The sequence below is a fragment of the Anabrus simplex genome, chromosome 10, assembly GCF_040414725.1.
Source record: "Anabrus simplex isolate iqAnaSimp1 chromosome 10, ASM4041472v1, whole genome shotgun sequence".
Lineage (NCBI taxonomy): Eukaryota > Metazoa > Arthropoda > Insecta > Orthoptera > Tettigoniidae > Anabrus > Anabrus simplex.
In genome coordinates, this window is record NC_090274.1 from 107,209,240 (window position 1) to 107,235,687 (window position 26,448).

Here is a 26,448-nt window from a genome sequence, read left to right on the forward strand (position 1 = left end):
GTGGAAGCAATGCTAGGACTCAGCTGAGTGCACCGTGGTCGCCAATCCATGTTCCAAAGTTCAGAGCCCCTGGGGCCCCTTTTAGTCGCGTCTTACAACAAGCAGGGGATACCGTGGGTGTTATTCTACCGCACCCACCCAGAGGGGAAGCTACATGCCTCCTGTGCATATGGAAGGATAAGTTCTGAATCAGCAAAAGTTTTCAAGAAAGTTGAGTGAAGGTACCAGTATGCAATGAAGTGGTTTAACCTCATTTCATATGGAATTGGTAAGGCTATATTATTTTCGTTCATATAAACTGGAATTCTACTAGTTCTTTTCCATGAAGATATGAGAGTCCCAAATCATTTAGGGTATATTCTTAAATTTTCTGTCAGCGATGATACGTAACTATTGTAATCTTGTTTGAGATGTTGTTTTGAGAGACTGCAACAGTGAACAAATTCATTACAGGTGTGAGGATTTGGGTTGATCAAGGAAGGTCAGAGGAAAGATGAATGTGAGGCGCCTGACTCATGTAAGTGGAAATAAGCTAGAGGACCCACGGTCACCAACCAATGCTCCCAAGTTAAAGACAAAAAGGAGAAACAAGCAAGCAGTGGCGGTGGGCTCTCAGGAGCACGTGAACACCCAGTTTTATTACATATTTACGCATTCATTCTTTTCTTTCGACCTGATTTCGACAATCGATCGAAAGCATTCGAAGTTCCGTTACACCGACAGTTGTTCGTTTTGACTGATAGTGTAGCGAGCACACTGGATAATGCGCTATTGTGCTGAAGACTATACGCATGCGCAAAGCAGATGACGTCACGGTTTTCTGCACTGATATTCCCATTAGCGAGGAGCACAGTAAGGTACGTGCCTTGTCGTCTAGAGCCACCCTCAACACAGTGGCAGTATTACAGTTGACCACAAGGGTCCGCCACCTCCCCTATTATGGTTAGCCACAGCCTCCCAGGAGCAACTATTGCATTACATTACCGGCAGATTTCGCTAGTACCCTAATTCTAAATAGGCATTTTGGTGTCTGTTCAGACTCTTTTCCAGAAAGAGAACTGAATACAATGGCGCATATGTATCCCTGCCTAAATAAGATACAGCTGAAGACTGAACTAGAAGTATTGTATATGAGAAATTGCTTTCAGAAAGATGATGGGGCCATTTCCATGTTGCAGTTTCTGCTTGACAATGAACTAGATAGGGACACATTTCCACAAGTATGCGAATTACTCCGAATTGTTGTCACAACCCCAATTAAGACAGCGGAGCCTGAGAGGTGTTTTTCTACTTTGAATATGAATTAAAACGTTTCTGAGGAACACCATGACTGCAGAACGACTGTCAGCGCTGGCTATGCTTGCTATTGAGAAGAGATTTGTCAACAACATCAGTAACTTCAATCGTAAAGTGATTGAGAAATTTGCGCGATTGAAAGACACAAGGATTGCTTTCCTGTACAAATAATCAGCATTTACGTGAGTTGCTAATCTAAATCCTATCATTTAAATAAGTATGATCTAGTATTGTTGGTTGTACTGCATGCTAAATTGTTTAGAGTAGTGGCTATAATTTGCAAACTGAGAATAATTACCATGTGATACAGTAGAACCCTAACTAACCAAGATAATGTGGAGACTATTGGGGTCAATTCGGAAATAATTATTTTTAAAAAATTACCGGTAAATGCGGTACATATTCCTTCTATGCTTCTCGTCATACCCAGGTGAACTTCGTGCTGTTTAAAAACCAGGAATAGTGCTCGCATCCTTCAGTGTTCGCAGTGCAGTAAAGCTATTATGAATTTTACTATTGTTCTACACTAAGACAGCCGGCCCGCAGTGTAGGGGTAATATGCCTGCCTCTTACCCGGAGGCCCCAGGTTCGATTCCCGGCCAGGTCAGGGATTTTAACCTGGATCTGAGGGCTGGTTCGAGGTCCACTCAGTCTACGTGATTACAATTGAGGAGCTATCTGACGGTGAGATGGCGGTCAAAAAAGCCAAGAATAACGGCCGAGAGTATTCGTCGTGCTAACCACACGACACCTCGTAATCTGCAGACCACCGGGCTGAGCAGCAGTTGCTTGGTAGGCCATGAGGTTTGGTTTGGTTCTACACTAACACCCAGGTGAAATTCGTGCTGTTTAAAAACCAAGAATAGTGCTCGCATCCTTCAATAATCTCAGTGTAGTAAAGTTATTGTGAATTTTACTTTTGTTCTACACTAACAAATTAGTCTCGTATAAAATTTATCCTCGGTTACAGGGGTTCTACCAAAGTATTTGCGAAGAAGGAACCGTACAAGGAACTGTTAGTGAAATGATTTATGTACCTATGTTACTCTTTTGCTGATTTGAGACATGAACAGAAATGTTGTGAACCTCCTAAAAATTTTGTCACGAGCTGCCACTGCAAGCAAGTAAGTTTGTAGTTTTATGTGACTGATCAGAATGCAGGTATCTGCAGAGGAAAGAGGACATCGAAGGGCATGAAAATGAATGACAGAGAACAAGAGTTGACCAAGGGAGATCCGGTAACAGAGTAGAAAGTGAGGAGAATAACACAGTTAAGTGGAAACAATACCAGACTCCCCCTTTTAGTTTCCTCTTACAACAGGCAAGGGATCAATTACCGTGGATATATTCTACTGTCACCACACACAGGCAGAAATGGAAAAAGTTGAAGACAAGGATAAGGAACGCATCATGTTTGTCATGCATTTCTCACAAATTAAAAATATCAGGAAGTTATAACGCAAAAGCAATTGCTAATGAGCGATATAGAACAGTACCATTATGTCTATCTTTGAAGCTGGATGCCAACTTCAAGGCAAAATTCAATTAGAAATGCATTTTAAAATAGAGCACAAGAACATGAGGTCAGTAGTTAGAAGCAAATGGGAGATGAATCTTGGGGGTCTGAAGGTACTTAAGATGAATAACCATCATAAGCCAAGGTAGCCTAAACACAGAAAGCCTTTCTACACTTGGGAGAGTTGGACATAGTTTAAGCCAAAGGTGAAATGAAAATAAAAAATAAAGCAGAGATATAACATCCATTAGGAAGGAAAAGGTGGTGAGCAGATATACGGTAACAACAGATATGTTATAAGCAATGGTCGATAATGAAACGGAGGCATTTTATTAGAAGAATATACATGTTAAAAAACAATCCAGAGGTTGCAACTGGGGGAAATCGTGATCACCCAATGTAAGGTTGCTCAGAAATATTATTGTTGTTCATCGTGGTGGCAATTTAAATTTAATTAGTGCGGTCAAGTTCTCACTCTTCAGGGCAACTCAGAAAATTATCTTAAACTGATAAAATAATAAACAGAATATGTGATTACCATCAAACCCAGAAAGACGGGGCTGAAAATGTACTTTCCAAATAAATAGACGATATTGTTATGAAAGTGGTAATAATTTGACATAGAAGTATAATGAATCGATTCAAATTACGGTAGTCAATTGTTTACTCACGTGCAGGTCGCCTACCTTTCCGGCATTGGGTGAAAAGAAAATGCAATTTTACTTATATTAAGGAGTAATTCGTGATTTAAGACATAGTTTTCTACTTACTCGTACACAGCAACGGAACCATACGTATTTCCTGCAAGTAGAAAATTTCCACAAGGGGAAAACGTTTGTGACAGAACTGTGTTGTAAAGTATTACAGCCATGCTTATTCTTGTTGGTTCAGATGAAACAACGATCTCAGCGCTGAAGTGGTGCTAGCATGAAATCGAGAAATTCTCAAGATGGCAACGTTTTGTTTTGAGTGATTACGGATTTGTTTGTTATGGAGTTTACACATATGTTTAAAAGTGCATTGCCGTGATAAAATTTTAAAGAAAACTCGTATGTGTAACACATTCAGGTAAGTCAGAGAGCTTTTGTTTTAGCTGGGAACAAACCATCCGTCATAGAACACCGTGTCGGTCGATATCTTGGTTGTAATCAACTGCATAATCATTTTCTTGAGTGTGTAAGTGATTAAATCATTTAGTATGGAAAATGTGCTTGATTATGCAGTGTTTCTTTTATGCTTTAGTTGTATCAATCCTGTGTAATAGGAACTCCTTTGAGGAAAAGCAATGGACGACTCTCGGTTGTATTTGTGTTTATTTTAACCTCTAGGTCTACTTATTTTCTAAAATTTATTTCGTATGTTTGTTTTTATTTCAGTTTTTAGTGTACGTTATTGCTATCTGCTTGATTTGCCATGTACAACGGAATTGGTTTACCAACTGCAAGAGGTTCTGGTACTAATGGATATGTGCAGCGAAATTGGGCATATGTGCGAAAAACTAAAGATAAGGTTCATTACAAAACAGAAGAAGAAATAGAAAAATTGGAATCGACGAGCAACAGACAACCTAACCGAGATATTTTGGATCATGAGAGAAAAAGGAAAGTTGAAGTGAAATGCATCGAATTGGAAGAGATTTTAGAAGATCAGGGGTAAGTGTCATCTTTTACTATTTATTTACTGTAGAATATTTAAAGGATTTTTAAGGGTGTTCATTCCTGATGTAGGTTTTCCATTTTTCATACAATGAAAGTTGTATTGAAAAATATTGATGCAGATTTTTCTTGGGTAGTAGGTAGGCCTACTAGTAAGATGTTGCTTGTGAACACTGTTGTTAGATACTTTTATATTTAATTGCAATGTGAAGAGTAGTATTATTTTGAACGTTGAAAGTGTTTAATACTTTATTCACTGGCAATCACTCGCAAGCGAATATGATAGACTTCCTACGGATGTATCGGTATTAGTTCAGCCTGTGAGTCACCCTATTTCTAATGTTACAAGTAAGTGGAATTAGTGCAATCTTACTTGGAGAGCATCTTTGAGGAGAGATGTGGGCAAAAGTTCAGAACACCTTCCATTTTCCAGCGCCACGCATCCAGGCGCGATTGCACTGTCATTTGTTTCTCTCTCTCGCTTGCTTCTCGCGAATGACTTAATCGTGCGGTGGACAGAGCTGCCAACTGTTCATATAAAGAACTAGTCCTAGTGCAGCGGCGCTACTTTTATTTACGAATCTCGTTAACACAGCGGCGCTACTTTTATTTACGAATCTCGTTACAGTAGACCATTGGTCAGTGACAAAGCCATTGGTCTGGATCAAGCAAAGGGGGTCTGGGGGCGCAAGCCCCTAGGTCAGAAGCCGCGAAGCGGCCCTAGGCCTCTAGTATCCCGCGTGACACCTCCATTGGTCTGGACTGGTTAGGGTAGGTTAGTGACAAAGCCATTGGTCTGGATTGGTTAGACCATTGGTCAGTGGCAAAGCCATTGGTCTGGATTGGTTAGACCATTGGTCTGGATCAAGCAAAGGGGGAATTCCCGAGTTCCCCAAAGCCATTGGTGTGGATTGGTTAGGCTATTGGTTTACGATCAAGCATAGGGGGAATTCCCCAATAGTGACGTCTGCCTGCCAATGACTGTCGATTATTTTGTCATTAACTCCGTAGTTATTGATATTGCTTCGTGCGCTGGGTGTGTCATTAGTATTCGTGCTTTTGCATGCAGGTATTACGAGGAATTTAGTGATTTACTGGAATTTTATCAGCAGCACGACTTGCTTTCTAGGGGGAGAGTGTGTGAGAAGTGTGGTCGTGGCGTTAAATTGCCTGTACTTAAGAAAAACAATCAGATAGTTTTCAGCTGTCGTCAGTAAAATGAAGAGGGGGCCAAGTGCCCTTGGCATGTGAGTGCGCGTAAAAATATGTACTTTGCTGAGTCAAAGTTATCCCTGTTTGAAATAGGTTACTTCTGTGTTCTATGGTGCATATTGCCTAAAACTCTGGGCCCGACTATCAAGTTGGAGTTAGGTTTTTCCTAAGCAACTTTCGTTGATTGGTGTAACTTCTGTAGAGAAGTTTGTGTGGCGTGGGTGGACACCATTAAAAAAAAAAAAAGTGGTCTTGACGTTGTTATAGTAATAGACAAAAGCAATTTTGGGAAATCGAAGTACAATAGAGGAAGGCGTACGGAAGGACAGTGGTTATTTGGAGGGGTAGAGAGAGAGAACCACAAAAACTTTTCGTTCCTGTCGAGAGAAGGGATAATGAGACACTGCTCGCAGTAATTAAAGAGTGGGTGTTGCCAGGTACTATAATCATTTCGGACTGTTGGAAGTCCTGCGACTGTCTGGAACACGAAGGATTCGTGCACCTTCGTGTCAACCATTCAATTCATTGATAGCAGGAGGAGAGGTCATCTGAACAGGGGTAATAGGAGGGTGATGCCAAGGAATAGACCGCAAGTACACACACAAAATATCGAGAACAGTGAGGGCACCTCAAGCAAGGGTCGTACTCCATTCCCGGCTTCGGGAGAAGGAAAGCCCACTTTGCTGACTACTTGCTAGAGTTCCTGTTTAAGACAAACTTTCCTGCTGACACGAGGGAGCACGGTTTTTTTTAAAGCTACAAGCGTGCTGTACCCTCCCCTACATTAAGATGAGTTAAATAGAATAGAATTCTTTCTTTACAGATTGCATTCACCTGTGTATTTATTGTGCAGTTTGTGTATTTCTTGTGCGCGGGTTGGTAACGGAATTCACTTACTTCACTGCTAGGAGTGACGTCATATCCCATAGTGTCTCACCCAATGGAAATGCTGGTACGTAGTTAGGCGATGGACTATGGCGCATGATAACTTCTGTTAGGTTATAAAAGCAAAATTACTTCTGGGGGATGGCAGATGGGTTCTTAACTGTCGCAGTGAACACATCACTCCTCCACAAGGTATTCCACTTAAGATTTCCAACATATTACATCCTTATAATGCTATAAAAGTAATGTCTTATTGAATTTCTACCAAGATGTGTTCACTGTTATGTTCAGGGACCCACCATCCAACCCCAAGAAGCACATTTACTTTTATAACCTAATTAAGATTATTACACATCATTTTCATTTCAGAAGTAGCTACTTGTATTCCTATTGGCCAGTGTAAAGTGGCACATGATCTCCTTCCCGTGAAGAATGTTGACCATAATCCGTTACCAACCGCAGCACAGTAAAAGCGCCAGATCCTATACTAACCGTCCAGACCAATCGTGTTTCGGTATAACTCCTGAGAAGGTTCGCCAGGATAAATAACATAGTAATCATGGCTGATGGTGGGCGAATGGACTCTGCCATTGGTTGAAGATTATGCCAATGAAATGTCATTCCCATAATCCAAGACAGCGAGAAGTTATGACCAACTTACACGGAATAAAAAGACCTAAGAGAATGAGGCAATGTGAAAGAATAAGCATATGAAATAAATAAAAATAACAATATCTCGCTGTCTTGAATTATGGGAGTGATGTTTCATAGGGCAAATCTGCAGGTAATGGCAGAGTCCATTCCTGCCACCGCCAGCAATGATTATATATGAACACCAAAGAGAAATAAGAACATGTTGAAATAGTACAGACGTAGCGATGCAGTAATTACGATTCTGAACACTGGAAAGCATAGATTCCGCCACGTATGCTTTAATATGAATAGGAAATAGAGGCTTAAAGCTGCGCGACTTATGACTGAATATTAATAAGAAATAGAGGTTGACCAATTCCTTTTTTTTTTTTTTTTCTTTTCTTGCTAGGGGCTTTACGTCGCACCGACACAGATAGGTCTTATGGCGACGATGGGATAGGAAAGGCCTAGGAGTTGGAAGGAAGCGGCCGTGGCCTTAATTAAGGTACAGCCCCAGCATTTGCCTGGTGTGAAAATGGGAAACCACGGAAAACCATCTTCAGGGCTGCCGATAGTGGGATTCGAACCTACTATCTCCCGGATGCAAGCTCACAGCCGCGCGCCTCTACGCGCACGGCCAACTCGCCCGGTACCAATTCCTTTGTCACTAGCCAAGCAGTAATAAAGGATTTGAACACTGTACAACATAGATTATGCCACTTATGATTTAATGTTAATAAGAAATAGAGGACTAAAGCCGCTTCGCGGTTTCTAACGTTTGCTTGCTCACAGACCAATCGCTTTATCAATAGAGGTTAGAAGCTTGTAATATTTGCTTGTTCACAGACCAATGGATTTGTCACTCGGACCTAACGAATCCTGATCGATGATTTTGTCACTAGCCGGACCTAACCTACCCAGACCAATCGCTTTGTCCCTAGCCATGCAGTAATTACAGATCTGAACACTGGAAAGCTTAGATTACGCCACTTATGATTTAATATTAATAAGAAATAGAAGGCTAAAAGTCGCGAAGTGGCTTTTAACGTTTGCTTGTTCAGAGACCAATCGCTTTGTCACTACCCGGACCTAAACGTATCCAACTGGTCCAGGGAAAAGAATTGCTGAAAAATTATTTCATACACGCACATAAAGAAGGATATGGAAAAAAGGAACATGTATACCGACATTGCCAACATTGAATGTACGTTAATGGAATCAGCAGCTGCTGGAAAGGGATTGTGGACTTTGTTAGGTATAGAGCGACATCCATTTTCAACAGTAACTTGTTGATTACCATAGCAACAAAAAGAATAATTAAACATCACGCACAATTAGTGCCCTCCCCTTCGTCGCCCAAGTTGGTACCTGGTGATACGCAGTTTAGTTGTTGGTACGTCATACTAGAAACTAATTAAAGTTGGTGCCACGAACTAATTGAACTGACTTACATCCCCTATGACAAATGAACATTAAACAGCGGTTTTGCGCTGGTCAGCCTTTATGGGAGCTGTGCCAGTGTTTCCTCACAAAACTAGGGGCCTAGGGCTGCTTTGTGGCTTCTAAGCGTCCAGACCAATGGTCTTGTCCATGGCAAGAATCCTAACCGTCCCGACCAATCATCTTGTCCACAGCAAGAATCCTAACTATCCAGACCAATCGTGTTTCCTCATGAAAGTACGGGCCTAGGGCTGCTTCGCGACTTCTAACGTCCAGACCAATCGTCTTGTCCACAGCAAGAATCCTAACTGCCCAGACCAATCGTCTTGTCCAGATGCTATCCTAACCGTCCGCATGGCAAGAATGGGGAACAATCGAAGCATAGTTCCTAAGTACAGAGGTTTGCAGCACTGAGCGCTGCTGCAGAATATCCTTTCTGAGAAGGCTGCGAGCGAGTAAACAAACAACAGTCGTTACACGTCTGTGTAAATGGTGGCTCACGGGCTGAACTAATGATGATATGTCTTCAGGTGGCTGACCAACTTAGTTTATCGATATTCACACTCTGCTGCAGGGGTGACAGATAAACACCAAGGGGTTAGTTGGTAACTAGCTGTTTTCTCTTAGTGCACTGTTCTGTTGCACTATGGAGTCTCTGTTCTTCAAATTCCTTGATGATTGCTAAATTCTTCTGGGCCAAAGCATGTACCCTAGTTGTCAGTACAAATGTTATACTGCCTATGGTGTTTTTGGCGCTGCCCTTCCGTAAGCTTCTGTCCCTTAGTTCAGAGTAGAGTACCTGTTTTAGAACATGATCAGACATGGGGACTTTGTGTCCAACCCACCTGAGCTGATGGTGGGCTAGAATCGCTTTCAAGCTTACCGGTATACTGGCGGTCTCCTCCAGAATGCTGATATTTGTGCGATTATAGTTATCAGGGTAGGGAGACATCCAATTCTTATTCTTAGCATGTTCCAGTTTTCCTATGACGGGTATTTCATATAGTTCTCCGGTCGAGTAATCTAATTCAGAGTAAGCGTGATTGACATGTGCTTTCCAAGTCATGGGTCTTATATGGGTAATTATGCAAGAAAATAGTAGGCCTGTTTTTACCTCTTAGCTTGTTCCTTGTACCTTAGGCAGTATGGTTACACTTTACTGGTGGGGGTGCAGGTTTAGGAAGGATAAAGTCATTAAAAAATGATGTGAAACAATACCTTAAGTAGCAGCGATGAGAAATCCTTCCTTTATGTTTGCTAGGGATCTCAACCCACCCCTGGAAGTATTTTACTTATAGCGAAAAATGTAAATGGAGACCACTTCAATCTGCAAAATGCAACCCTTTTTTGTGTTTCTATTGGCCAGAACAGTTTACTATTATCTCCGATAGAGCTCGCATCATGTGTGGCCAGAGGGCTGCAACGGTCTGTGAAAGTAATAAAACCATGACGTTTTAAAGTGTCGGGGCATGTGCTGGATGTATCCGCGATGTGAATGTATTGATTACAGAAGGAGTGAAATTAGAAGATTATTGTTAGCCAGACCCAGGGTCTTGTCATTAGCCAATATTGTCGTACGAGATTTCAGGGACCTGTGGGCCGCTTCACAGTTCTAACATGGGGGCTTATGCCATAGAACTCCTTTCTTGTCCCAGACCAGTGGTCTTGTCACTAACTGGTGGTCTAATCTATATGGACCAGTGGTCTTATCTCTAGCCAAAAATTGAACCAAACTTGCCTATGACCAGTGCTAGGCACACCCCAAGTTGGCAGCCTTGTGTAGCGTGAGTCACGCCGTGTAGGATTTCTAACCTTTGTTTCACCCCTTCCCCCGCCGTTATTCAAGTTTTACCGTGAATTTATCTGATTGAATTTAAGGGCAAGGATATTAAATGAGATGTCTCGGTGTAGCGAGCTTTTATGACCGGATGTCCTTCATGATGTCAAACTCATCAGAAAAGTTGATGAGATGAAATGAATGACATGATATATGATACATACAATTTACACAATATACATTTAATGTTAACCTAGTCAATACTTACAATACCTCATTCTGTGGTTAAATAATTATAAAAAATAAAAAGGTTGTGAACATGTTTCGCCCTTCTTAATGGGCATCATCAGCACAATGGATAACCTTAAAACAAATAATTACAATTAAGAACGTTTACAATTATTGGTCATATAAAATTGGATTAATGACTTGTAATGATTAGGGCCCGGATTTATATGCACTAAAAACCTGAAAATATGCGTGCAAATATGCACTAAAAAGTTAGAATATATGCACGGAAAATAAGGAAATATGCTCTTAAAACATGCAATTTTATTCACTTACCTATTTACAGGTGTAGGTTTTATATTAAGAGAGGACATTGATGTCATCAGTGAGGTAATATATGTTAATGAAAGAATTATTAAGTTGAACATCTCTCTTAACAAGAGTGTGCTGACAGTAGTCCAGGTGTATGCCCCACAGACTGGCTGTAACGAAGAGGAAAAAGAACAATTCCAAACTGATTTAGAAGAAGCTATAGAAAGAGAGGAAAATATCATAATAATGGGAGATCTAAATGCTCAAGTTGGATCAGACAGGCGTGGATATGAAAATGTACTAGGTCCACATGGTTATGGGGACAGGAACCCAGAAGGAGAAAGTGTTCTAGATCTATGTGTAAGGAATGGCTTGAGAATAAACAACAGTTGGTTTCAGAAGCAGCTAAGTCATAAACTAACAAGATACAGTTGGAATGGAGTTACTAAAACTCTGATAGATTATTTTATATCTGATAATGAAGCAGGAAAGACCATATGTGATGTCAGAGTTATACCAAGTGAAAGCCTGGACAGTGACCACAGACTTCTCCTCGCAACAATAAAGCACATTGAAATTTATAGGCCTCAGAAATACAGGAAACCAAAAATTAAGACATGGGAGCTAAAGAAGACAGAGAAACAAGTTGAATACACAAAAAAAGTGACCAATAAATTACCATCAGATGCATTACAAGAAGGCAACATTGAGTGGACTAGATTCAAAGAAAGCATTGTCGGAGCTGCATTAGAAGTTTGTGGTAAAACTAATAGCAAAATGAAGGGAAAAGAAACTCCTTGGTGGAACGATCGGGTGAAGATTGCTGTGAAAGTAAAAAATGAAACCAGGAAAGCCAGAGACAAAGAAATGCAAAAAGGAAGTCAAAGGAACGAATCTAGAGTAAACGAACTGCAGCAGAAATACAGAGATCAGAAGTTAAAAGTAAAGAAAATTGTGGCCGAAGAAAAACAGAAAGCTTGGACTGATTTCACAGATAAACTAGAGCAAGACAGCAAAGCTAATTCTAAACTACTTTACCGAACAATACGAAAATAAGAAGAGACAATGAATACATAACAGCAATAGAGGAACCAGATGGTAACATAGTTAGGGAGGAGACAGAAATAAGGAAGATCATGAAATCCTATTTTGATAATTTATACAACAGTACTGGGAAAGACTCCAATGATGTAACCACGCAGGTCAGTTTTAGCTGCAATGATGAGCCTGACCAAGAGAGTCCGCCAACATGGAAGGAAGTAGAGACGGCCCTTAATAGTATGCCCAAAGAAAGATCTACAGGATTTGATGAAGTCAGTGCAGATATGATCAAAGCAACTGGTGCAATAGGAATACAGTGGCTTCATAGAGTAATTAATGCAATATGGAAGGATAGGAAAGTCCCAGATGATTGGAAAAAGGGAATAATAATACCTCTCTTCAAAAAAGGAAGCCGGAAGAAATGTAGGGATCACTTTATTGTCTCATGGTTTGAAAATATTTGAGAAAATACTTGAAAAAAGGCTAAGGAAAATAATAGAACCACAACTACAGGAAGAACAATATGGATTCAGAGAACACCGATCAACTACCGATCTCATATTTGCACTTAGAATACTGTTAGAAAAGCATTGGGAGAAGGGCAAAGACTTAACACTAGTGTTTTTGGATCTCGAAAAAGCATTTGATAGTGTTCCAAGGAAGACTATATGGGAATGTTTAAGAAAGAAGAATGTACCCAAAGGGCTTATCCAGAAAGTTAAAATGCTTTACGAAGACTGCTGCAGTTGCGTACAGATAGGAAACGGTAATTCTGATTGGTTCCAAACCACTAAAGGAGTGCAACAAGGCAGTACCCTTTCACCCTTACTTTTTATCACTGTCATGGATGAAGTCATGAAAGAAATTAAGCAGAAGAACAATATGGACATCAATGCATTTGCATTTGCAGATGATGTAGTAATGTGGGGAAATACAGAGAAGGAAGTCCAAGAGAGGCTGAACACCTGGAATGAACATTTGAAAGCACACGGATTAACAATAAATAAATCGAAAACTGTTACTATGTCTGTCAACAGGCAGAAGAAGAAAGGAAAAATAATGCTGGAAGGTACACAACTGGAAACAGTAGACCTATATAAATATCTTGGGTGCATCATTTCAAGTGATAACAGAATACAGCATGAGATTAACAACCGCATTCAAAAATCAGCTCAGTTTTACCATCAAGTTCGGAACCTCCTCTGGAACGAACAAGTTCCCTTAAGATCAAAGCAGATTCTATTCCAATCATACTTCACCCCCATAATAACATATAGCCTAGAAACCTGCACAACAACCCAACAAGTGGACAGCAAACTACAAGCCGCAGAAATGAAGTTCCTACGAACTATGGTACAGAAGACAAAAAGGGACAGGGTAAGGAATGAAAGAATAAGGGAGCAAGCTGGTGTGTACCCATCCCTGAATGAAAAAGTGACAAGGGCCCGTTTGAAATGGTTTGGCCATGTCAAACGAATGGACGATGGAAGGACAGCAAGACAATGGCTACACACAGTGGTGGCCGGAAAACGACCGGTAGGAAGACCTAGGAAGAGGTGGCTGGACCAAGTGAAAGAGGACATAGGAACAAGAGGAATCAGCTGGGATGTCGTCTTGAGAGAAGAGTGGTACATGGACAGACAGAAGTGGAGAGTGCTCGTAAACCACACCCGGGCAACTGGAGTGGAAAACTGATGATGATGATGACCTATTTACAGGTATCATTTATTGCAAAAAGAAGCATCACAATAGGTAACTAGTAATCTTTCAATGTTTTCTGGAGACAAACTATGTCTGTTGTCCGTCAAAATGAGTTTATAGGCTGAAAATGATCGTTCTACATCAACTGACGTAATTGGACAGTACTTATACATGGGCACCAACGTTTCGGAGCATACATCTGGCATGGATACACTAGTTCCACTCAAGTATTGACTAATTAACTTAATCTTCTTCAGTCCTGGGTTCGAATTCAACACCTTTTCTAACTTACATTTAATATTCTCTCCAATTTCGCCTGGAGCGTAATTAAACGAAGATGCAGCTTTTTCAACGAGATAAAGTGATTCATGGAGGGGAGTACCAGAAGATTCTAAGCTCTCAATGGCTTTTGGAAGTCTAGAAAAATGTTGTGGTGTGCTGTTCTTTTCCTCTTTTGCTTTAATATGTGCAGTTGTTTTTGAATGCTGTTCAAGCTGAAATTTCTTTTCACATTTCACTTCCTTTGAGCAAACTTGACAGTACACGATGACACCATCTGTTGAATAGTCCCTATTACCCGACACCCACTGATTTAGTAAATCTCTTCTGCTGCTCTTTTCCTTAGGCATTTTTTAAAAACTAACACTTTTAGAAATTAGATGCAGGGCATTAAAATGGAATGTAACTAGTGAACTGAAGATACATCTGTCCTGACCAAGTGCCCAGCCCTCTGAGATTATTATCTGCTGTGGTAGAGAAAGGAATTCAGGGAAGTCCAGCCTGCCTACCCACACCTAAGCTATCTGTTGCCATTGTCAGTTGTGAAAGTAAAGTGCCGTTACACAGACAGTCGAAAATACCAACTAGCGAGGGATGCACATAAAATAGGCAACTAGCTTGGGATGTACAAAACAGATTTATTTTAGTAGTGCTTGTAATTGTCCTTAAATTCAGACATTATATACCGGAATATGCTGTTACATCTAGAATATGCACTAACCCTCAAAATATGTCAAAATATGCAATTGCATGTGCGCATATGCATTTTTAAAAAATCTGGGCCCTAGTAATGATATATGATAGTCGGAAACCCAGTGGCGGGACATAGCCTCCTCCTGTAGAATAAAACCAAAGGATCTGCTTGAGGCTTAACGTCTACATCTGATGGATGAACCACCATTTATATGTCATATGAACACTACTGAGAGGTTTGCGATTGAATCCAGGCTTTTGGTATGCAATCTAGTGATCAGAAATTGCATACAACCACCTCTTTTACCCCACCGGCCAACATTTTGGTAGAATATTTTTTCAACCAACGGAACTGGAACTGGCTAACCGTGGTGTCAGATCAGAGAGACCCGTAACAATCATGGCCACCAGGCAACATACGAGTTTAAATTAAATTAAAATCAGAAGTAGATAACTGAAGGACTATAACCCAGTGCATTATTGCATTTACACTAGTAGCCTACTTTTATTGCTTTATGAGAAACAATATGCTTTTCTCATTTTGGGAATGTCTTAAGCCTATGGAATAATATGATTATATAATTAGAAAGAGGATTTGAAAGATCTTAAAAATATGACTGTAAATTGGGGTTTGTTGAAGTAGCCTATGTAAAATTGTAATCGATCCCTTTAGAGCTCTAATTGCAATTCTTAGAAGAAAGGCATTATCCAGAAGGTAGTCCTCGCAGAACTTTACAGATAAGCCTGGGATGGTACCTCTTGCACTAATTGACAAACCGATTGATACTTTGACTTCTAGTAAGGGATGGTTGGATTAATGATGAAGCATTTCTCGATGTGCACGTCAGATGATTGTTCAAATTATGACTCTGTTCTTATGGTTGGGTGTATAATAGCACCTATTTTCAACTCAGGGTTGATGGCTGTCATGTCGATATGCCTTGTGTGGCCTTTTTTCAAGATTCCGTGGACTTGTTTGCGAACAAGGAAACCTTTATCACCGAGCGGGTTGGCCATGCGGTTAGGGGTGCACAGCTGTAAGGCCCCATTCACAGTGCAAACGTAACTGTAAACTTAAAGACGTAACGTAATCGTAAAATTTGTGGTATTCACAATGGAGGAACCTAACATGGACAGAAACAGTACACAGCAGCCAATCAAAACACTTCCATCTTATTTAGCACGGAAGTCGGGTTGTAGGCTATCTCGCTGTTTTATATTTATATATTTAGATATTTTAATATTTTGATGGAATCAACAACGTGGTAGCGGAATTCATATTACTTTGGACATCTCTTACTTTTCAGGGATTGTCTCTCGTCCGGTCACTAGTGCTGTGAGCATGTCTCCCGCCATTTACCGTCCGATTTCATTGCTACAGCACATTTATATCCACGTATTCTTTTTCGATACAGCATGTTTGTATTTTTTTCTTTTATCATACATACACACACAGATTATTTTGAAAGAGTATAACAAGTGTTTCGTCATTATATCGCGCACAAAATACTATGTTTACATCTGCTCTGATTGGCTGGTTCTGAAACCTAAGGTAAAATTAACCGCGAGAGCTTGGAGTTTGCAGTCCCTTAATTTTACGGACTCGCAGTTAAGTTTACGTCGGCGCATTGTGAATGGTTCCATTAGATAACATGGCCCCCAACTTCTAAGTTAACGTTAATTTTAACTTGACGTTAGTTTGCATTGTGAATGGGGCTTAAGTTTGCATTCAGGAGATAGTGGGTTCGAACTCCACTGTCAGCAGCCCTGAAGATGGTTTTCTGCAGTTTCCCATTTTCGCACAAGCAAATGCTGTGGCTGTACCTTAATTATGGCCACGCTGCTTCCTCCACACTCCTAGGTTTTTCCTATCCCATCGTCGCCATAAGACCTATCTATGTCGGTGCGATGTTAAGCCAATTGTAAAAAAAAAAAAAAGAAATGGCAGATCTTATTCTGTTGTGCCTCGAATTATGCAGTGATTTACCGTACAAACACGAACCCAAAACGTCCACGTTTCATACTCACTGTGGCATTGCAGACAGTAGATATTGTTTTGGGACCTGCCAGGTAGCCTACGGTTCTAACAGCTCTGATGTTAGACGTCATCTTGAAGGCTTCTTCCTACTCCCTACTACTCAAGTTTGTTGCATAAACCTTATCTTTCAATTTTTCCCATTAATAAAAATCGCAAACCATAAGATCTGGGGATCTTGCGGGTCACAGTGGTTTACTAATTACTCTGCTGTCAAAAATTTTCTCACACTTAAAAACTTGTTAGCCGTATGCGCGGTTGCCGAGAGTGCTGGAAATATCCAGACCGGCATTCATTGTCCGTCAGTTGCTAAAAAATGGTACGAGAATGTCATTGCTATATCTCTGCCCAGTGATTGTGGTTTCAAAAACTATAGGTCCCATTATCCTGTCTGCAGTTACTGTTGCAAACACTACCATTTTCACACTGTAGATGAACTCAAACAAAATATCACGAGAGAAATTGAGGCTCTCTCGGTAGATGAACTAATGCATATGAATGAAAATTTCCTTAGATGAAGCCAGAAATTTGTAGGTACAGGTGGAAGACATTTTCAACATATTCTGTGAAAAGGTGAGAAATTATTTTACTTCGATTATGCATTATTATGTGTGCTTGTTATTTACATATGATTCATATGGGCGCTTTCCCGGCCCCGAAGCTCAGCGAGTTGCCATGTGCTCGTCTGACCAGCTTGCCCATCTACCCGCTGCTCTGCGCCGGCCAACCGGCTGGCCCCACTTTGAGTGGAGGACCCTGTATTAGCAGGCGTACACTCCTTAGAAAGGATGGCACCTTTCCCTTTGTATGGGAGGGAACACTAGGATTGAAATTATCGTTCCTGCAATTCTGTTATAGCCTGCTATCCATGACAAGCTCCTTGCCATATCTGCTTCCAAATCAAGTTGATGCATGCATGTTAAAACTTCATGAACCAAGTTGCAAGTTTTGTTGATGTATTTATTAGACGATGAAAGCAGCTTTTAACTCCTTGACGCTGTCCTCTATACGTCATGTAGACTTCTTTTTCTTCACATGCCACTGACCTCCATGCGTGGTATAGACCCCTGTAAGCCTAACTTCATTTTGTTCTAGCTTGTAAAGTTGTCAATGGAAATGGTACTGGTATATCTTGTTTGTATGAATCAGCCCAAATCAGTGTTTCTTTTGTCTTTTCTAAAGTGTTTGAAATAGTTTGAATTATTTCCCCTTGAGAGCATGTTGGTATAAATTTCTGCTGCATTCTAGTGGATATACATATTTCATTACAGGATGTTTCTTTATGTAGATTGATCGTATAAATTGCCATCTCTTCACTGATATGAATGATGACATACCGGTAATCTGGTGAGGATTTCTGTAATTCTTTCAAACCCTTGAAACCTCTTACAACACGTAATTACTTGACTTGCTGTCACTTTGAAATACTATATTGCGTGGCGCAGAAGGATGGCACGGTGCAGTTTGAATGAAAGAGAAGTAATTAAGTTTTAATAAATCAGATTATAACAGCATTACACCAGAGTGGACTGAGCAAAGCAGGAGTGAATGCATAACATAAGGAAGGGGAGGGCATGGTTCACACGGCCGAATAATGGACGTTGGAACCTGCCCTCTTTCTCACGTTGAACTATTGTTCCCAGTTTTTCCACTCACGAGTTTCATTGCATTGTGAAACAAGAACATCACTTTCATTCCGTACAAAATGTGGGAGGTCTCTTCCCCATTACTATACTATAAAAGGTAAATATAAAGTTAATGTATATAAACTATATTCTTTTGAGTTTCCACTGTAAACATTTGAAAATAATCTGAGCTAAACCGTTGTAACAGTGTATTTTTAAATAGATAGCTGCATTCTCTTAGTGCTCACATCTGAATCACCTCCGTCCACTGGGTAAAACGCCATTCAAATGTTCCCTCTTGCTGAGGGGTAAAATAAACCCAGACCCTTGTATTTTCTGAGTTTAGCAGAAGTGTCACCAAGGAGTAGAAAAAATTCCTTAAGGGTACATTTGATGAGAATATAAACTTCTTGAAGAAATTTTACTGGTATTAATTTAGAAGGTGTAGTAACAAATGAGTATATAAGCGTTAGGGCAGAGAAAGGAATGTAGTACTGACAGTGATTGGAACAGGGGAGAAGACGTTAGCGAGTCTAGTTTAGTTTGGAGGTTAATCACTCGTTTCAAAATGAAGATAATGTAAAATTTTACCCCATGCTGCCCAAGCTTTATAATAGGACGATGGAGAAATGTGTTCATTGCCATGTCCAGGAACCCACCATCCTGCCGCAGAATACAAGTTGCTTTTTATAACCTAATAAAGGGCAGCATAGAGCATTCTCCAGTACTTAAGTAGCTACTAGCATTGCTACTGGTTAACATAAAATGGGATGTGACGTTATTCCCAGCAATGATGAGAAGTACATTCTGTTACCAAACCCCGCAGATTTATTTATTTAAGCATATGGCATAAAATGTACATTATTTCATATAAGGATATCCAGCCCTTCAAACCACTCAAACACTGCCTCTGATGGTATAAAGAAGTCAGCCCAGCTACCCGAGTAAACACGTAGCTTACAGCTGCCAATGTTGTGAGCGGTGGTTTGTCGTGGGGCACCACAGTCACATTCTGGTGATGTTATGCAGTTCCACTTACAGAGTGAGTCCCTGCATCTTCCATTGTCTGTCCGAACTCTGTTAAGAGTGACCCACTGCTCACGCAGTAGATGAAATCCACTAATAATTTGCCCACCAGAAAATACGTTGTGATAGGACAGGTCTGCTGAAGATTCCCAGCGGTCTTTGCAAACTTTCACTGCGTTAAAGTTGTTGCGGGTCATGTCGGCAGCATCACGCAAGGGTGGATGGCATGACTTCAGCCTTTGAAGATTGAGCGCAGGCATGCCGTCTTGTGCTGTTAGTTGGTTTTTTTTTTTCCTATAGATTTTAAGGCGCTCTCTTTAGAGGGCGTTCGATGTGCGCAGATCAGATCACATTATTCCCGTGAGCAGCGGGAGCTAACAGATTACAAGTTGTCCTTTTTTTTTTTTCAGTTCTTTATTTATACAGCTGAAGAGGACCACTAAGTGGTTGAAACATGTCCTGTAAGTTTTAATTTTATTCAATTTGCCTGATGCATTAATAAAGTATCGATTAGGTGGTTATTTATACTTACTTCTTAGCTAATAGATTGGCATGGATCTGATCATGCCCGAAATAGGGCGCATGCTGTTGTTCAGCTGGTTGTCAACATATCGGGTAGGGCCTATATGGGCTATTAAGTCATACAGGAGAACAATACTCTGCACTGGAATAAACCAGAATGATAAAGTGTGATCTAAGATATTTAGGAAACCAGTTATGACAAAGAATTTTATTGCAGAAGCTTATGTTCAATTTTGTGTTAGCCAGTCGGTTATTTAAATGGAAGCATGACACTTCTGTTTTACTTGCACTAGGACTAAGTCTCCATTTCTTGAAATAGACCTCTTGAGTGGACAGATCCCTTGTTAGGACTTCCCCAGTTTTCTTGAGATCTTGGTGTTGTGTGCCTAGTGCAATATCACCAGCTTAACAGAATTTCCTGCAGTTTAACACAGGGATGTATAGATTGAACAGCAGAGGTGACAGAATTGATCCTTGGGGCAAGCCATTCTTGAGTTTTCTCTCTGTGCTCTTACTGTTGCCTGAGCACACTTGGAATCTCCTGTCACTTAGCATGTTGTTGATAAATTGAACGATGGTTCTATAGGGTATGACTTTGAGAAACTTGTAAATCATACACTATGTGATCAAAAGTATCCGGGCACCCCCACAAACATACGTTTTTCATCTTAGGTGCATTGTCCTGCCACCTACTGCCAGGTACTCCATAGCAGCGACCGCAGTAGTCATTAGACATCATGAGAGAGCAGAATGGAGCACTCCGCGAAACTCGTGGGCTTCGAACGTTGTCAGGTGATTGGGTGTCACTTGTGTCAGAAGTCTGTACGCAAGATTTCCACACGCCTAAACATCCCTAGGTTCACTGTTTCTGATGTGATAGTGAAGTGGAAACGTGAAGGGACACGTACAGCACAAAAGCATACAGGCCGACCTCGTATGTTGACTGACAGAGACTGCCAACCGTTGAAGAGGATCTTCAACTGTAATAGGCGGGCATTTATCCAGACCATCACACAGGAATTCCAAACTGCATCAGGATCCAATCCAAGTACTATGACAGTTCGGTGGGAGGTGAGAAAACTTGGATTTCATGGTTGAGCGGCTGCCCATAAGCCTCACACCATGCAGGTCAATGCCAAACGACGCCTCGCTTGGTGTAAGGAGCGTAAATATTGGATGATTGAACAGTGGAAAAACGTTGTGTGGAGTGATGAATCACAGTACACAATGTGGCTATCCGTTGGGAGGGTGTGGGTATGGCGAATGCCCAGTGAACGTCATCTGCCAGCGTGTGTAGTGCCAGCAGTAAAATTCGGAGGCGGTGGTGTTATGGTGTAATCGTGCTTTTCATGGAGGGGGCTTGCACCCCTTGTTGTTTTGCGTGGCACTATCACAGCACAGGCCTACATTGATGTTTTAAGCACCTTCTTGCTTCCCACTGTTGAAGAGCACATCGGGGATGGTGATTGCATCTTTCGACACGATCGAGCACCTGTTCGTAATGCACGGCCTGTGGCGGAGTGGTTACACTATAATAACATCTTGTCATGGACTGGCCTGCACAGAGTCCTGACCTGAATCCTATAGAACACCTTTGGGATGTTTTGGAACGCTGACCGTGCCAGGCCTCACCAACCGACATCGCTACCTCTCCTCATTGCAGCACTCTGTTGAGAATGGTCCGCCATTCCCCAAGCAACCTTCCAGCACCTGATTGAATGTATGCTTGCGAGAGTGGAAGCTGTCATCAAGACTAAGAGTGGGCCACCACCATATTGAATTCCAGCAATACCAATGGAGGGCGCCACGAACTTGTACGTCATGTTCAGCCAGGTGTCCGGATAATTTTGTTCACATAGTGTATGTCTCAATTTAAAATCCAAGTCTAAAACATTGATGAAGTCCGACAACGCATCCAAAATTGAAACCAAATGACACATCGAAATTGCTGCGGCTGGTCCCGAACTATGTCGGCGCTCCTACAGCAACCAAACATTCCTGAGTTGATCTGGCGTGCCTGCTTCCTCCAGCAAGTCAGTGCTTGTTCCGCATCAGACATAAGATATACTGTACATTTCACTATAGAGATTTACTTCTTTGCCTGAGGTCCTAAGTCAACTTACAGGCATCATATTATGACAAGAAGATCAAACGCATAATTTTTGTTATTATATGTATTTTAATGTTATAATTATTCCTACACGATTGTCTTTGTCTGGTATACACATGTTTTAGTTGTCACATAATCTGTTAAATATTTATTTGGCTGAAGATGGCCACTAAGTGGCTGAAACTAGTCCCAAGACTGATGTAATATTATTTACTTGATATATCGTATTGAAAATTCTGGTTCCATGGCTAAATGATTAGCATGCTGGCCTTTGGTCACAGGGATCCCGGGTTCAATTCCTGGCAGGGTCAGGAATTTTAACCATAATTGGTTAATTTCGCTGGAGGCTGGGTGTATATGTTGTCTTCATCATTATTTCATCCTCATCACCACGCGCAGGTCGCCTACAGGAGTCAAATCGAAAGACCTGAACCTGGCGATCCGAACATATCCTCAGATACTCCCGGCACTAAAAGCCATACGCCATTTCATTTCATTTGTATTTAAAATTACAATAACTTATAATTGCACTTCAGTACGGAACAAAAATGACATTTATAGCTTATAACAACTTGAATGATCCAGTCGAAACTCAAAGGTGCGAGTTTCAACATTAACGCTGCCTCTGTGCACTTAAAGTTGCGGGTGCTAGTCCACTTGCTGATAGATTTTAATCTAGGCTTCATTAGTAAGGAATTTCATGACTTTGAGGTTAGGAGGGCTATTATTTCAAAGCAGGTGTCATCGTTGATTTCCCTTGCTAGTACCTTATTGGTCCCTTGGGCTGTGTTTCTTTCTCTGATTATAAAAGGGGAATTGAGATAACTGGTACTAATACTGAGCTCTCCATTTCTTGTAGTCACGTTTAGCCTGGCTCTCAGGATTTCTACTTTGATGGAAGTTGGATCAAGTGGTGCATGCCTTTTTCATTTTATGTGCATGATAGTAACGAGTGGATGGATGCTTAGGCCCGGGAATTAGGTGAATGGCTTTTGGTAGAAAGACTGCGAAATTCACCCCTGTATTGAAATCTTGTATGTTTTCAGTGTTCTGAAAATCAGATTTCCACTCATTAATTTGAATCTGTGCATTTCATTGAGCAGGTGCTGAACTGTTAATTAAATCTTAGACTGTCGTGATACAATTGTTTACTTCAGTGAAGGATTTATTCCAGTTCACTTGTTGAGCAACGACTGTGGCCTTGTGCTTGCGAAAGTGGGCTTTACTGATCATCTTCATCGTAAAGTTCCAGTTACTGGGCGAGTTGGCAGTGCGGTTAGGAGCACGCAGCTGTGAGGTTGCATCTGCGAGATAGTGGGTTTGAACCCCATTGTCGGCAGCCCTGAAGATGGTTTTCTGTGGTTTCCCATTTTCACACCAGGCAGATGCTGGGGCTGTACCTTAATTAAGGCCACGGCCGCTTCCTTCCCATTCCTAGGCCTTTCCTATACCATCGTCGCCATAAGACCTATCCGTGTCCGTGCGACGTAAAGCAAATAGCAAAAGAAATTCCAATTTCCTGGGTACTGTTGGCGAGCCTCTACCACTCTATTGAAATATCCATCTTTACAATGTTCATCCAGTGGGTTCTTGGTCTTCTTAGCATCCATTTTCCTGCCACATGTCTCTCCAAGTTAACATAAGCTGTCCTTGTTGGCGCCATCCTCATTAGCTTCTCAAACCACGTCAGTGTGGACATGCTGACCCGATCTCCTAATATGAATGGCAATTCCTGTTTACCTTTAAAATTCTCTGCACAAATCAGGCATTGAGAAAGTTGTGAAACATGGGGTTCAGATTTTTGTGGACTTTCATTGATATTATTGAGGTTATCAGCTATTGAACATAATGCATTATAATAAAATTAATAATTAATAGAAATATAGGTATTTACTAGCACTGATAAACCAAAATGTTATTTAATAAATCTGCCTTAAACCACCAATACTGTTAAAACATAATACAAAAATAAAGCACTTCTCTGTAGATATTATTCTGTCAGTATAACCTATCAGCTGATCAATATTTATGATGAACAAAGGTGTCCAAATACCTTAGGGTGTTAAAACATTCGTATCACTGGGCGAGTTGGCCGTGAGGTTAGGGGCGCGCAGCTGTGAGCTTGCATCTGGGAGATAGTGGGTTCGAACCCCACTGTCGGCAGCCCTGAAGATGGTTTTCTGTGGTTTCCCATTTTCACACCAGGCAAATGCTGGGGCTCTACCTTAATTAAGGCTACGGCTGCTTCCTTCTCAGTCGTAGCCCTTCCCTATCCCATCGTCACCATAAGAGCTATCTCTGTCGGTGCGACATAAAGCAACTAGCAAAAAAAAAGCAAACATTTGTATCAATGTGCTGTACTCTGGATAAAAATATAAAATGTACTAATCAGGTAACGGAATACTATATTTGTTTAACAAATGACAGTCATTCAGGAAAAATACATATGAAAAGTTAGCCTCATTAAATGTTGCTATGAGCAAGATTCCCTATCACACGAAAAGAGAAATGGAGAAAGAAAAAAAAAATCCATCTCCTGTGGACAAGGGCTACACTCACAGATAAAAGAAATCATCTAAAAATTAAATTAAAATAATAAATACACGTATCCTGAGGAGCGCTTTCTTCGCCATGAGACCAAATTCAAAACCCTTGCTTTAATTCACTATAAAATCAGACTATTTCCTATACTTTTGTCAAAATATATTATTGGGGACATAAATAGCCAATTATATTAAATTACCACAATTTGTAAACAGTGCTAAATAATTGCATTATTGGTATCATATACTTAGGGTTACCAACTGAAAATTTCCAAATGCACGACTTTAAAAAATGCCAGACTATTTCAGCCAATAACAAAATGATACACTTATTACATCAAACTTTTTTACAAAAGTAGAAACATTAATTAATGATCAGCCCTTGCTGCAGTTCTTTTCAATGAAGCTACATAACCTACGTTTGAAACAAGATGTGAGTTATTTTTAAGTGCATACTTATAAAATTCTTCACACATCATATACTTGAAATTGAAGTTCACAAGTAACATTCTTTTCACTGATTCTACTTACCAACGGTTCCTTTCTTTTGTCCATTGAGCATTTATGAATGAAAACAACATTCAGTGTAAGTGTTGCTGCCTGGTATAGCAAAGAAAAACTGGCAATGTTCAAAAGTTCTGAAAATAGCTCAAAGCTTATTAAAGAAAACAGGCCATTGCTTGTTCTAGTATTATGTCTGTAGAATAAGTTGTGACATTGCCGAACTGGTCAAACTATTTTGAATGATCTATTTCTATGCCCTTTGACTAAATATAGAAGACATGGTACAATATCCTCAAAGCTGAGGTTCTCAATAATTTTGAGGTTTCAACTGTTTGAAGCACTTGATTTCTTCCGATGAATCCATTTACCCAAGTACTCAGAGCAAGTTTTATAGAAACAAGTTACATTCTCCATAAATACCTTGCATTCCTTATCAAGACCATCTCTTTTTTTTTTTTTTTTTTTTTTTTCTTTCCACAAGTTGCTTTACGTTGCACAGACAGAGATAGGTCTTATGGCAACGATGGGATAGGAAAGGATTAGAAGTGGGAAGGAAGTGTTAACACAATACGGACCGGTCCCGAGTTATCTTGTGTTAAGAGCAGACTGAAGTTTAGTGGTATCTTTTGAGATTTACCGGAACTATTTGGAGGTCAAGGGTGATAGAAAGAACTCTGTTATGTATGGTTCTACACAATCGAGTCTCATTTCTTTTCTTTGCATTTCCTGACAACATGTTTACAAAGTTCGAAGAGCCATGCAAGATGGCAGCACCCAGGGATCGCACGTGTTCAGACAAGGATGAAGTTATTTTGCGAATTATATGCTGATACAGGCTCCGAATTTCCAAGTGATGCTGAATATTTAGAGTTCGATGATGAAATACCTTCTAACAGAAATGTTTCTGGTGATGACGAGGATATAGCCTTATCTTCATGGCATGGAACTCACATAGCGCAGAACGAGTCTGATGCGGGTGTAAATATTCTAAATATTGTAAATAATGTACTGTTTTCTGACAACTGGGTTATGGACAAAAGTGAACCTAGGCTAGGGGATTTTGAAGGTGCTCCTGGTATAAAGGTATGGCCTAATGAATCTGGAAACATAGGACAAGTAGCAGGACTTATGTTTGGTGAGGAATTTTTTCAGTATGGAGCTGAGCAGACAAACTTTATATTGATAGAGCAGATGAAGAAATCATATCTGAAAGATTACTGGCCAACCGATCCCCTAATAGAAAACCCCGTATTTCCGAAAACTATGAGCCGAAATATATTTCAACAAATACTTGCCTACCTGCATTTCAAAACCTATTCAGGAAGGCCACCTTAAAAACAACACAGTAGTCCTTCAAAAGCTAGTGAAGTTCTGACAGTTTATTTGAATGCATGCACTCCAGCTTGGAGGTAGTT

General features: G+C 40.5%; 2 protein-coding genes across 2 annotated transcripts in view; one reads left to right on the forward strand and one right to left on the reverse strand.

Annotated features, from left to right (window-relative positions):
- The window catches only part of thoc6 (THO complex 6), a 112,390-nt gene extending 108,607 nt beyond the window's left edge, over positions 1–3,783 (reverse strand). Inside the window, exon 1 of the mRNA XM_067154754.2 lies at positions 3,583–3,783. Coding sequence (XP_067010855.2) covers positions 3,583–3,683 — 101 coding nt within the window. The 5' untranslated portion in view covers positions 3,684–3,783. The remainder of the gene's footprint in view (positions 1–3,582) is intronic.
- Positions 3,755–26,448, forward strand: part of Srrm234 (Serine-arginine repetitive matrix 2/3/4) — a 384,246-nt gene continuing 361,552 nt past the window's right edge. The window contains exons 1-2 of the mRNA XM_068229363.1: positions 3,755–3,880; positions 4,189–4,464. Coding sequence (XP_068085464.1) covers positions 4,226–4,464 — 239 coding nt within the window. The 5' untranslated portion in view covers positions 3,755–3,880; positions 4,189–4,225. The remainder of the gene's footprint in view (positions 3,881–4,188; positions 4,465–26,448) is intronic.